The sequence below is a fragment of the Felis catus genome, chromosome A3 (assembly GCF_018350175.1).
Source record: "Felis catus isolate Fca126 chromosome A3, F.catus_Fca126_mat1.0, whole genome shotgun sequence".
Classification (NCBI taxonomy): domain Eukaryota; kingdom Metazoa; phylum Chordata; class Mammalia; order Carnivora; family Felidae; genus Felis; species Felis catus.
Window position 1 is genome coordinate 73,275,210 of NC_058370.1, and position 12,894 is coordinate 73,288,103.

General features: G+C 40.2%; 1 protein-coding gene across 3 annotated transcripts in view; it reads left to right on the forward strand.

Moving 5' to 3' along the window:
- Window positions 1-10,095, forward strand: part of SPTBN1 (spectrin beta, non-erythrocytic 1) — a 199,863-nt gene extending 189,768 nt beyond the window's left edge. For all 3 annotated transcript variants that reach the window (XM_023251677.2, XM_023251678.2, XM_023251679.2), the window contains 3 exons: window positions 915-1,088; window positions 7,870-7,912; window positions 8,775-10,095. In XM_023251677.2, coding sequence (XP_023107445.1) covers window positions 915-1,088; window positions 7,870-7,912; window positions 8,775-8,993 — 436 coding nt within the window. In that variant the 3' untranslated portion in view covers window positions 8,994-10,095. The remainder of the gene's footprint in view (window positions 1-914; window positions 1,089-7,869; window positions 7,913-8,774) is intronic.
- The last annotated feature ends 2,799 nt before the right edge of the window (window positions 10,096-12,894 follow it).

Genomic DNA, 12,894 nt, shown 5'->3' on the forward strand with positions numbered 1-12,894 from the left:
AAGTGAAGTGTTCTTTCTTGTGAGATTTTTCTTAAGACATTCATTTCCCCAGATATATCTCCCTGTCGGTGTTTATATTCACTATCTCCCAATAAACCCTACTTTTATTATTTTACGGATAAGGAAATGGAGGTTCTTTGTGTTTAAAAAAGCCCACTCTTTAGAAACCTGGTAAATGGCATTAGCTGGGGTGAAATTCCTATCTGACTCCAAAGCCAGTGTGCTTAACCAGTAAACCATTCTGCCTGAGACCACCTTTTACAGTTGTACAGGTCAAACATTAGACCAGGAAATCCCATCTAAGCTGCCATCCACATTGAGTACAACATAAATTTATATGTTAATATAGGTAGGTGGCAGTAAAGTAACTTCTGATAAAATCAGTAAATCGTGACAGTTTGCCATATCGTGGCAGGAAAGGCCATCCTTTTCTGATTCATCCCGAGTTTCCACATGTGCTAATGGCTCTGGATTTGCCTCCCTGTCACATCGCCAGGCCACATCAGGATTAAAGCTGAGGTCCTGGAGGAGCTGCTTAAGGACAGGCATGTTTCAAATGAGAAGCCTTCCCTGTACAGCATCACCACAAGAGGATAGTACAGCAGAGAGTATCCACACCAGCAAAAAATCTTTCCCATCAGAGCCAAGAGTATTTTTTTAATAGAAGAGGGTACCGTGTTTTTCCCCAGACTCTGAGAAACACCCACCGCTGTACCAACGTGTACACTGTCCCGGTGGCCCACGGAGGAATTTTGTTCCATGGTTCAGTTTTAGCAGAATTTAGGAAAGGCTTTTAACAGTGGGTCACATCACATTGTGTGTGGATTGTTTTCATGTTAATCAAATTCTTAATTTTCTTAATTCTTTAAGGAAGTGTGATCTAGAACCTTGACGTTTCTTTCTTTACTGCTCAGGTCCTGGCACAATGTTTATTGTGTCATAAATAACCAAGAAATGGGTTTCTACAAAGATGCAAAGACCGCTGCCTCTGGAATTCCCTACCACAGCGAGGTCCCTGTGAGTTTGAAAGAAGCCATCTGTGAAGTGGCCCTTGATTACAAGAAGAAGAAACACGTGTTCAAGCTAAGGTGAGAGGTGCTGCATTCCTTGGTTCCCAAGAGTAATGTCCCTGTTTATTTTCACTCTGGGGGTTGGTTTTACTAGGCAGATACTGCGATCAGTCATTTCCTTCTCTCTGCCATTAGAAGAAAATAAAAAAAACACCAATGTGGAATACTACATGGCAATGAGAAAGAATGAAATATGGCCTTTTGTAGCAACGTGGATGGAACTGGAGAGTGTTATGCTAAGTGAAATAAGTCATCCAGAGAAAGACAGATACCATATGTTTTCACTCCTGTGTGGATCCTGAGAAACTGAACAGAAGACCATGGGGGAGGGGAAGGGGAAAAAAAAAAGGTTAGGGAGGGGGCCAAAACATAAGAGACTCCTAAAAACTGAGAATAAACTGAGAGTTGATGGGGGGTGGGAGGGAGGGAGGGTAGGTGAGGGATATTGAGGAGGGCACCTGTTGGGATGAGCAAATTGGTTGGAAACCAGTTTGACAATAAATTTCATATTTAAAAAAAGAAAGAAAAAAAACACCACTGAACCTAGTGCCAATTTGGCACATGTCTCAGTTTGGATCTTTAGGGACTGTGGCCAGTCACCGGCCTCCCTGTGGTTAATGGCACAGCTCGACCTTGAAGAAAACAGCTTTGTTTTGATAAGCTGGAACTTACTGTCTCCTAAGACAGGGTGAACTGTTCACATCTCACAATTTAAGGGAAGCTTAGAAAAATAGTTTACCCATCTTTGCAGCTTATCCAGACCAGACCCAGGAGATGCTATTCTTTGCTCAAGAGCTAGCTAGAGGTGGGTCAATTGAGTCATCCTCGAGCCAGATGGAGACAAGTAGGAAGCACATGTTTAGAACTGGGTGTCCGTGCTCCCCTGACTTGCCCAGCAGATGTTCTAGCTGATTCTGGTAACATCTAGTTCCAAGTGTCTTTAGCTTGTAGAACCCACACCTGTACTCCCCACAGAGTGGATCCAAGCTTAGAAGTTTTTCTTATACTGGGAAATGGACAGAAAAATCATTTTATCCGCTAGAAAGTAAACATGGTAGTGGTTACAATTTTAATTAGTTTAATACTAATATGATCTATTGCCTTGGGACCTGAAAAGCTTTGGTCTTCAGTTCTGCATTTCTGTCCTGTCAGTTGGAATAGGCTGAAGACTGCAAATGAGAGTCTCAAAGGGTGTGACTTCTTCAGCTCTTTCAAGGAGCACTGGAGGCAGGCTTTTCAGAACTTGGAACGTTTACACTCTGTAAGACAAGGCGCAGACAGCCTGGCTCCCTGGCTGCCTCCCTCCCCCTTTGTTCTCCCTTGATGCAGGTTCAGAGGGTTAGCATATTGGCAAAGGGTACTTACCCTCCCCACCCCACCCCACCCCCCAGGATCACTCCTTCTGTACCTCAGTGAAATGAATGAGTGAGCCCTCTAAACTAGTGACTTTTCAGTATCAGGGATGGCCTTGTAAGGACAGTTTCTTTTACTATGTACCATAGAACAAGAGAAATCTAGATCTTTTATTTATGTCTATTTAAAAACTCTGGTATTTATAAAGTGGGGGATGCCAGCTCTATAGCAGAATTTCAAAAAAGAATCATAATTTTTTTAATCCCAGTATAATTAACAGTACAGTGTTTTATTAGTTCCAGGTGTACAGTGTAGTGATTCAGCAATTCTATATACATATATTGCTCACTGCTCCTCACGATAAGTGTCCTCTTTGTCTCCTTCACCTCTTTCATGTGTCCCCCCACCTACCTCCCCTCTGATAACTATCGTTTTGTAGTCTGTAGTTAAGAATGTGTTTCTTGGTTTTCCTCTCTATTTTTTCCATTTGTTCCATTGTTTTGTTTGTTAAATTCCACATATGACTGAAATCATATAGTATTTGTTTTTGATGTATTTCACTTAACTTTATATTTTGTAGGCCCATATATGTTGTTGCAGATACCAAGATTTCATTCTTTTTTATGGCTGAGTATTACTCCATTGTGTGTGTGTGTGTGTGTGTGTGTGTGTGTGTGTGTGTGTGTGTATAAATAAATACATATAGATCACATTTTCTTTATACATTCATCTATCGATGGGCACTTGGGTTACTTCCATACTGTGGGTATTGTAAATAATGCTACAGTAAACATAGGGGTGCATATATCTTTTTGAATTAATGTTTTCTTTTTCTTTGACTAAATACTCAATAGTGGAATTACTGAATCATGTGGTAATTCTATTTTTAATTTTTTGAGAAACCTCCATACAGTTTATCACAGTGGCTGTACCAGTTTGTATTCCTGCCAACAGTGTGTGAGGATTCCTTTTTCTTCACATCCCCATCAACACTTGTTGTTTCTTGTGCTTTTGATTTTAGCCATTCTGACAGGTGTGAGGTGATATCTCACTGTAATTTTGATTTGTATTTCCCTGATGACTAGTGATGTTGAGCGTCTTTTCATGTGTCTGTCCATCTGTATGTTTTCTTTGGAAAAATATTCGTGTCTTCTTGCCATTCTTAATTGGATTATTTTGGGGTTTTTTGGTGTTCAGTTTTATAAGTTCTTGCTGTGTTTTGGATTACTAACCTTTTATCAGATATGTCCTTTGCAAATATCTTCTCCCATTCCATAGGTTCCCTCTTAGTTTTGCTTATTGTTTGCTTCCTGTTCAGGAGCTTTTTATTTTGATGAAGTCCCAATAGTTTACTTTTGCTTTTGTTTTCTATTACCTCAGAAGACATCTCTATAAAAATGTGGCTATGGCTAATATCAGAGAAATTAGTGCCTATGCTCTCTTCTAGAGTTTTTATGGTTTCAGGTCTCATAGTTAGGCCCTTAATCCATTTTGAGTTTATTTTTGTGTATGGTATAAGAAAGTGGTCCAGTTTCATTCTTTTGCACATTACTGTACAGTTTTCCCAACACCATTTGTTGAATGAACTTTTTCCCATTGCATATTCTTGCCTCCTTTATCAAAGATAAATTGACCGTATAATTGCGGGTTTATTTCTTGGTTTTCTATTCTGTTCCATAGATTTTGTGCCGGTATTTTTGTGTCATACTGTTTTGATTACTACAGCTTTGTAATGTATCTTGAAATTTGGGATTGCGATATCTCCAATTTTTTTGTTTGTTTGGTTTTTTTTGCTTTCCAAGATTTCTTTGGCTACTCAGGGTCTTTCATGGTTCCACACAGATTTCAGGATTATTTGTTCTAGTTCTGTGAAAAAATACTGTTGGTATTTTGATAGAGATTGCATTAAATCTGTAGGTTGGTTTGTGCAGTATGGACATTTTAACAGTGTTTTCCCCAGTCCATGAGCCTGGAACATCTTTCCATTTGTTTATGTCATCTTTAGTTTCTTTCATCAGGGTTTTATAGTTTTCGGAGTCTTACACCTCGGTTAAGTTTATTCCTAGCTATTTTAATTATTTTTGGTGGAATTGTAAATGGGACCTTTTTCTTAAGATTTTATTTTTAGGGGCACCTGGGTGGCACAGTTAAGCATCCAGCTCTTGATCTTGCTCAGGTCATGATTTCACAGGTTCGTGAGTTTGAGCCTCATATCAAGCTGTGCATTGATGGCACAGAGCCTGTCTCCTCTCTGCCCCTCCCCTGCTTACGTGCACACTTGTGCTCTCTCTCTCTCTCTCTCTTTCTCTCTCTCTCTCTCAAAATAAGTAAACTTAAAAATTTTTTTGAAGATTAGATTTTATTTTTAAGTAATCCCTACACCCAACGTGGGGTTGGAACCCACAACCCTGAGATCAAGAGTCACATGCTCCACCGACTGAGCCATCCAGGCACCTCAGGACTGTTCTCAATTTTTCTTTCTGCTACTTCTGTTCATGTATAGAAATGCAATATATTTTTGTATATTGATTTTTATATCTTGCAACCTTAGTGAATTTGTTTATCAGATCTAGTAGTTTTTTGGTGGCGACTTTAGTGTTTTCTATATATAACGTTGTCATTTGCAAATAGTGACTGTTTTACTTTTTCCTTATCAATTTGGATGCCTTTTATTTCTTTCTGTTGTCTGATTGCTGTGGCTGGGGCTTCTAGTACCATGTTGAATAATAAAAGCAGTAAGAGTAGACACCCTTGTCTTGTTCCTGACCTTAGGGGGAAAACTCAGTTTTTCCCCCTTGAGGATGTTGTTGGCTGTGGGGTTTTCATAGATGGCCTTTATTATGTTGAGGTATATTCCCTCTCACTTTGTTTGTTTTGGTTTTGTTTTTGTTAAGTAGGTCTCATACCCAGCGTGGGGCTTGAACTCATGACCCTGAGTAAAGAATTGTATGCTCTACTACGAACTGAGCCAGCCAGGCGTCCCTAAACCTACTTTTGAGGGCTTTTGCTGCATCTATTGAAACAATCATGTTTTTCATCCTTTTTCTTGTTGATGTGATATATCACCGTTGATTGATTTGCAAGTACTGAACCACCCTTTTAACCCAGGAATAAATCCCACTTGATTGCAGTGATTTTTTTTAATGCATTGTAGATTTGGTTTGCTAATATTTTTTTTTTTAAGTTTTTTATTTAAGTAATCTCTACACCCAACATGGGACTCAGACTCACGACCCCAAGGTCAAGAGTCCAGTGCTCTTCTGACTGAGCCAGCCAGTTACCCCAACGGTTTGCTAATATTTTATTGAGGATTTTGCATCTATGTTCATCAGAGGTACGGTCCCATAGTTTCTTTTTTTGTAGTATCTTGATCTGGTATTGCTATCAGGGTCATGCTGGCCTCATAGAATGAATTTGGAAACTATCTTTCCTCTTTTGTTTTTTGCAATAGTTTGAGAAGAATAGGTATTAACTCTTCTTTAAACGTTTGGTCGTTTGGGGCGCCTGGGTGGCGCAGTCGGTTAAGCGTCCGACTTCAGCCAGGTCACGATCTCGCGGTCCGTGAGTTCGAGCCCCGCGTCGGGCTCTGGGCTGATGGCTCGGAGCCTGGAGCCTGTTTCCGATTCTGTGTCTGCCTCTCTCTCTGCCCCTCCCCCGTTCATGCTCTGTCTCTCTCTGTCCCAAAAATAAATAAATAAATAAACGTTTGGTCGTTTGGTTGAGGAGCAGCTGGGTGGCTCAGTCACTTAGACTTCTGATTTCGGCTCAGGTCATGATCTCATGGTTCATGAGTTTCAGCCCCACTTCGGGCTCTGTGCTGGCAGTGTGGAATTCTCTTTCCCCCTCTCTGCCCCTCCCTGCTCACTTGCTCGCTCTCTCTCCCTTTCTCTCTCCTTATCTCCCTCTCTCTCTCAAAATAAATAAATAAACTTTTAAAAAGTTTTTAAAAATAGTAAGTGCTTGGTCGAATTCACTTGTAAAGCCATCTAGTTCTGGACTTACGTTTTGGGAGTTTTTTGATTACTGATTCAGTTTCATTGGTGGTAATCAGTCTATTCAAATCTTCTATTTCTTCCCGATTCAATTTTTGGACGTTATATGTTTCTAGGAACTAACCCATTTCTTCTAGGTTGCCCAGTTTTGTTGGCATGTGAGTTTTCATAATATGCTTTTATAATCCTTTGTGCTTCTTTAGTGTCAGTTATTTCTCATGTTTTATTTCTGATTTTGTTAATAGAGTCCTTTTTTTTTTTTTTTTTTTTTTAATGAATCTGGCTAAGGATTTATCAATTTTGTTGATCTTTCCAATGAACCAACTCCTGGTTTCATTGATCTCTCATATTGTTTTTTTAGTTTTTTTTTTTTTTTTCCTGCTCTTTTATTTCCTTCCTTCTACTACTGGTTTAGGGTTTTGTTCTTTTTCTAGCTCCTTTAGGTGTAAGATTAGGTTGTTTAAGATTTTTCTTCCTTGTTTAGTGAATTCTGTATTGCTGTAAACTTCCCTTTTGCTGCATCCCAAAGATTTTGGACCATTGTGTTTTCATTTTCATTTGTCTCCCCCATTTCCTCTTTGATTTCTTGTTTGACACATTAATTGTTGAATAGCATGTTATTTAATCTCCATGTATCTGTGTTCCTTCTAGATTTTTTTTTCTTGTGATTGATTTCTAGTTTCATAGCATTGTGATCGGAAATGATGTATGATATGACTTTGATCTTCTTTAATTTGTTGAGACTTGTTTTGTGGCCTAATATGTGATCTTTTCTGGAGAATGTTCCATGTGTACTTGAAAAGAATGTGTATTCTACTGTTTTAAGATGGAATGTTGTGAATATGTTAGATCCATCTGGTCTAATGTGTCATCCAAGCCAGTTTTTCTTGTTGATTTCCTGTTTGGATGATCTGTCCATTGATGTAAGTGGTGTGTTAAAGTCCCCTACTGTTATTATATTACTATTGATTACTTCCTTTATGTTTATTATTAACTGCTTTATGTATTTGGGTGCTTTCATGTTGGGTGCATAAATATTTATAATTGTTACATCTTCTTGTTGGATTGTTCCCTTTATGGTTATGTAATGAAAGGACTTAGAATTTTTAAAGCATTTTCTCTTAAATTCAGTGTAGAGCAATGATTCAGGTGCTCCTTTGTCACAGCAAAGTCAGATGTTGATGGTTTTGGGGGCATTTTTTATCCTTCCAGTGGATTGAAACATTTAAGTTTTGTGTATATTATATTGGCCCAATTATATAGCTTCTTGATGTTGAAGGTGCTGTTGCTCGGCCTTTGTGGGTCCTGGGCACAGCTGGTGATGTATGCAGAGCTCTGATGGGCAGTTCTGGTAGGATTCCAGTGGCCTGCTTATATCCACATAGGTTTCGGGAATTGAGGGTTTTGTTTCTTCCTAAGTCAAATTGTGACTGACTTCTTCCTTCAATTTACAGACTAAATGATGGCAATGAGTACCTCTTCCAAGCCAAAGATGATGTAAGTTTTTAAGATTCATTTCTCTCTGTAGTTAGGTATTTGCAAGTGTTTATTGGCATGATAAGCTTTATCTACAGTGTTCCATATAGAAGTAATGATCAGCCATGGCTTCTGTCATCTGGTCTCCACAGTCACTAACAACAGGAAGCTGTTTGGTTCCCCTTATATCTCTAGGGGGCAGTGAATGGCATCTCACTGTGTCTTTGCCTGTCAGGAGAGCTAGTACCAGGACCCTGAAGTTGACAGTGGAAAATCTCCCCCCACCTCACCCCCCAACTCCCCTTGCAGTGGATGAGGCACAGTGAAGTGTTTCCAGGACCGGATGTGGATCCTGAAGTCCAGTCACAGGGCCTCCCTGCTGCACTCCACCACCTCTACCTGACCATTCCATGGTTGTACCCCTCCTTGCAGGGAGAGAAGGTCTGCTGACGGAACCACAACATGGGCAGTGCTTTAGATTTGAAAAACCAACTTCTGTTAAATTTATGCAGGCTTGTATATCAAATATATTTCATTTTTTAAAAAAAAAGTAAAAGAAGGAGGAATTTATAGAGGTGGGAGCTGACACCCCCACCAGTGGAGACCCGTCTTCTCATTCCTCCACGTTTGTAGGTCCACATACTAGAATGGTGACTTCTGAAGGATACTGTAAACCGAGTTCTCGGGAGAGCTGAACCGTGTTCACTCTGCGCAGGCCTCTTTGGGAACTGCTTGCCTCTCAGTTAGCTAGGAGCCCCTGTTGGCCAGATGCACTGTTCCCAAGCTTTCCTACCAATGGAGGCACACTGGTGGGGCAGGTGGAGCAAGAGCATTTTCAGCCCACCTCTCTTACTTGAGTCTCACCTGTGCCTCCTTTGTCCAGGAGGAAATGAACACATGGATCCAGGCCATCTCCTCCGCCATCTCCTCTGATAAACACGAGGTGTCCGCCAGCACCCAGAGCACGCCAGCATCCAGCCGGGCACAGACCTTGCCCACCAGCGTCGTCACCATCACCAGCGAGTCTAGCCCTGGCAAGCGGGAGAAGGACAAAGAGAAAGACAAGGAGAAGAGGTTCAGCATTTTTGGCAAAAAGAAGTGAACTCCTTTCCTTCACCTCCTGCCCTTCTCTTACCTTTTCAGTGAAACTCCAGCATGCAAGCTCAGAACCAACACATTACTCTCTGTGCCTAATGTTCTTCAATGTGGTTGATTTTTTTTTTTATTTATAGAGCATTTCTTGGGGGGTGGGGGAAATATACCTAAACACTTTATCTCCAAGTTACAAAAGTTTGAGGTGCAGAGGGAAGACCAGATTTTTTTTAATGAAATTCTATAGATTAGATCTCAATATTTAAACTGTTCCTCAATTTTGTGAGGCTGCGTTGGAAATAACCCGCCTCTAGTGCTGTTGGTATGCAAGGCAGCGGTGCTTAAACAATATTTCCTGTGCTCACCAGAGACAAAATGTACCAATTTCCTGACACCATTCTCTTCCATTTATTTCCAGTGGTTACCTTGAGTCTTGACTTATTAGAAGTGCCCACGACGGGTCTAACCTTGAGTAAACAGATCGTGTATTATGATCTCGCTGCAGCCACAGTGCAGCTCCGTGTTAAATCTACAGACCAAACCGTTTGTATCTGGCATCACTTACTAACACATGACATGCGGCTTTTCTGCATCAACTGCAAGGACAGTTAAGAATGTCGGTATACCGGTATACGAGAAGGAATAGAAAACTGATACTGTTTTAAATAATCTGTAATTTCAATTTTTTTTTTTTTTGCTGAAATACATTATATTGTATGTTTGAGATAATTCTAGTACAAAGTATAATAAAACTAGATGTATAATAAACCCTTTAAATCATTGGTAAGTGTACAAGTGGAACTGAAGCATTTACTGGACAAAGTAATGTTACTCTAATGGTTACTTGCTCGTGTGTTGCCACACTGTGTTATAATTTGCTTCATTACCTTGCTATTTGATACATAGTGTGCATTTCTTTGTCACTGTAACGATTGTAATGACAAATTTTCATCTTACTGCACAATCAAAATGGCATTGATAGGAATGAACTCCAGAGGCTGGGCCAGAGCAGGGAGGTGGTCGCTCAGGCCTGGCACTCAGTCGTATGACCTGTACCTCTCAACTTTTGCCCTGTTAAATATATGCTATGTCATTAAATGCTTTTAAATCTAGCACGGTGGGTAATTGTTGTTTTTTCTCCCCTGCGTGCATGCCATGTAGGAAAATTGCAAAGCCAGAAATAGCAAACAGGAAACATTAGACCATCCGTCTGGGTTCCTGTTTTGCATTCTTGTGCGTGTATGGTGCACCAGCTTTGGAAACTACAGCAAACAGAATAATAAATATGGAATGTTTTGCAGCTACACATCCAGATTTTATCTTTTATTTATGGCAAAGTTAACAGAGAACTTGTTAAACCTGAGTTCTGAGGAGGGCGTTGGTGAACTTTTTCTGTAACGGGCCAGAGATAGCAAATATTTTAGGCTTTGTGGGCCAGACTGTCTCTGTGGAAGCTCTGCTCATTGTGTAATATAGAGGCAGCCATCGATGGCGTGTGAAGGAATGGGTCTGGTTGTGTTCCAGTAAAACTTTATTTATGGACACGGATGTGAATTTTAAGTCCTCTTCATGTGCCACATAATATTCTAATTTTTTTTTTTAATATTTGAAGTGTAAAATATATCTTATATAGATCATACAAAAAAGGACAACAGGCCAGATTTGGCCCATGGGCCAGTTCAGTGATGCCAGCATAGATCCAGAGATCATGGATTAGATATGCATGTTACTTGCCTTTTTTTAATCTGGGTATATTGACTGCATAGCACTTGTATATTTTCCTACATAAAGCGGCAAGGGATGCTAGTATTATGGGTTTTCGGTGAGCTGTGCCCATGCCTAATGTGATGTTAGTCCTGCACTCCACAGTTGACTGGCATTGGAGCTTTCTGGTTACTCCAGAGACTTTGCCATCCCTCACTCCTTCCTCTCTCATGCACTAGGGCCATTTATCTCAGTGTGACACTCCCTTGTCCTTGCCTTACATAAGATTGGAATCATGTCTCAACAGATGATCCTCTCACCAAAATGTTTCATTAAGAAAAAGCATCTTGAAAAATAATCAGGATTGATTACAGCCTACTCTTGACAAAGCCAGCCAGATGGCAGGCAAGGCTCACTCAAATGGAAAATAGCCAGCAATTCCAGAATCCCATAAAAAATGTGTATGCATGGGATATTTTGTACATAATTGCAGAGGTTGACCAATCTCTGATTACGAAACTTCACTTTGGTGGTACTGTCTCTCCTTACTGTTCTTGCTGAGGATCTGCGGAGACCCACAGTGGGGAAGACGATGGGCAGTGGAAGGAAAAGCAGCTGCAGCAGAAGACTGGCTTCTGTGGGTCATCAGGGGCTAATGTCAACAGGTGTGATCAAGGAACCCCAACAAGACATGGTGGATGAAGCTACAGGCCATAGAGGATCACGAGTGTCAATCGTATCATGGTAAATACGGGTTTAAAAAAAACGCTGCACACTAGTATTTTGAGGGTTGTACACATTTACCTTTATTGCTATAATGTGCTATTTTGCTTTAATTTTTAGTGATGTGGGTGGGTGATAATACTGGCCTCTGTATATCTGAAAAGTGAGAAGCAAGCAGTAACAAAACTGTCAGGATATGCGATGGGTATTGACTGATTAAAGGTCACTTTTGTCTCGACCATTTCTGAAGTTGGAATGCATCTTCAGTTGATGGCACCTCAGGGTTGTGTTTTCTTGGGGGTACTTGGAGTGATGATGCTTTTTATAGTTCCAGTCGTCTTCAGTGGATGAAATAGAGTGTATCAGACTGGGTGGTGGACACATTGTTATCACCAGGTGTTTGGCACTGTTAGGATTGGTTGTGTATGGAGGGATCCCATGCTATTTCCCTCTGGATACATTATTTTCATTTCTTAGTTGGACTAAAGTATTTTCTTTGGTTTAGTGGTAAAATTCATATAGGAAAAGTAGGATTAAAAGCTTGAGTATCTTCCATTATTTAAACTGATTTTTTCAAGCATGACCCATAACCCAAAAAGCCATAAGAAAAAAAAAAAAGGAAAAATTATACTTCAAAGCTCAAGATTTCTGTCACCATTGAGAGTCATAGTGAAACCTTTCACTTCCACTTCCCAACACTAACAATGACATTATCCTTTTTGAAACTTAAAGATGTCCCGTCTTTGGCTGGTAGAAGCCCCTTCCAGTTGGCTTCTGAGTCCTATTGATATAACCCTAGTAATCTTTGATCCTTTCTTCCCTCTCTGACCTGACAAGCTGTGCCAGGCCCAATCCGGTACATTTCTTGCCTCAGACCTGCAATCAGAAGTCCCTCTAAGAAACCCTGGTTTCTTTTAGTGGAAAATGATATCTCAGAACCACAATTTATGTGCTAGAAATGCTCATTACTATTGGGTTAATCCTTTTTTCTGTGTGTATCAGTAGATAAAAATCATGAGTTCATACTGCAACTCAGGATTGCAGTTTTTGACTTAACATATTCTATATTATGTCATAATCTTTTCCACCCAGAATCAGCACTCAACGATCAGGGGGCAAAGAATCAGAATATCCTATAACAACTCATGTGCTTTATCACCTATTACACACACATACTCCTCCGAGTAGCAATACTAATACCGCCACCAATACAATTACTGAGAGCAGTTGGTTGTGGGGTTTTTTTGGTTAAAGCTTTTTATGTTGTGATAATTGTGCATTGATTCACATGTGGTTGTAAGATAGAATTCAGTGCACTTTAGCTTTGTTCCCCAATGGTGACATCTGTAATGTAACTGTAATACAGAATCACATCCAGAATAGGACACTGATGCAGCCAGGACTCAACATTTCCATCCCTGCAGGATCCCCTCCTGCTGCTCTGTTACAGCCATACCTTCCAAGCAACCACCAGTCTGTTCTCC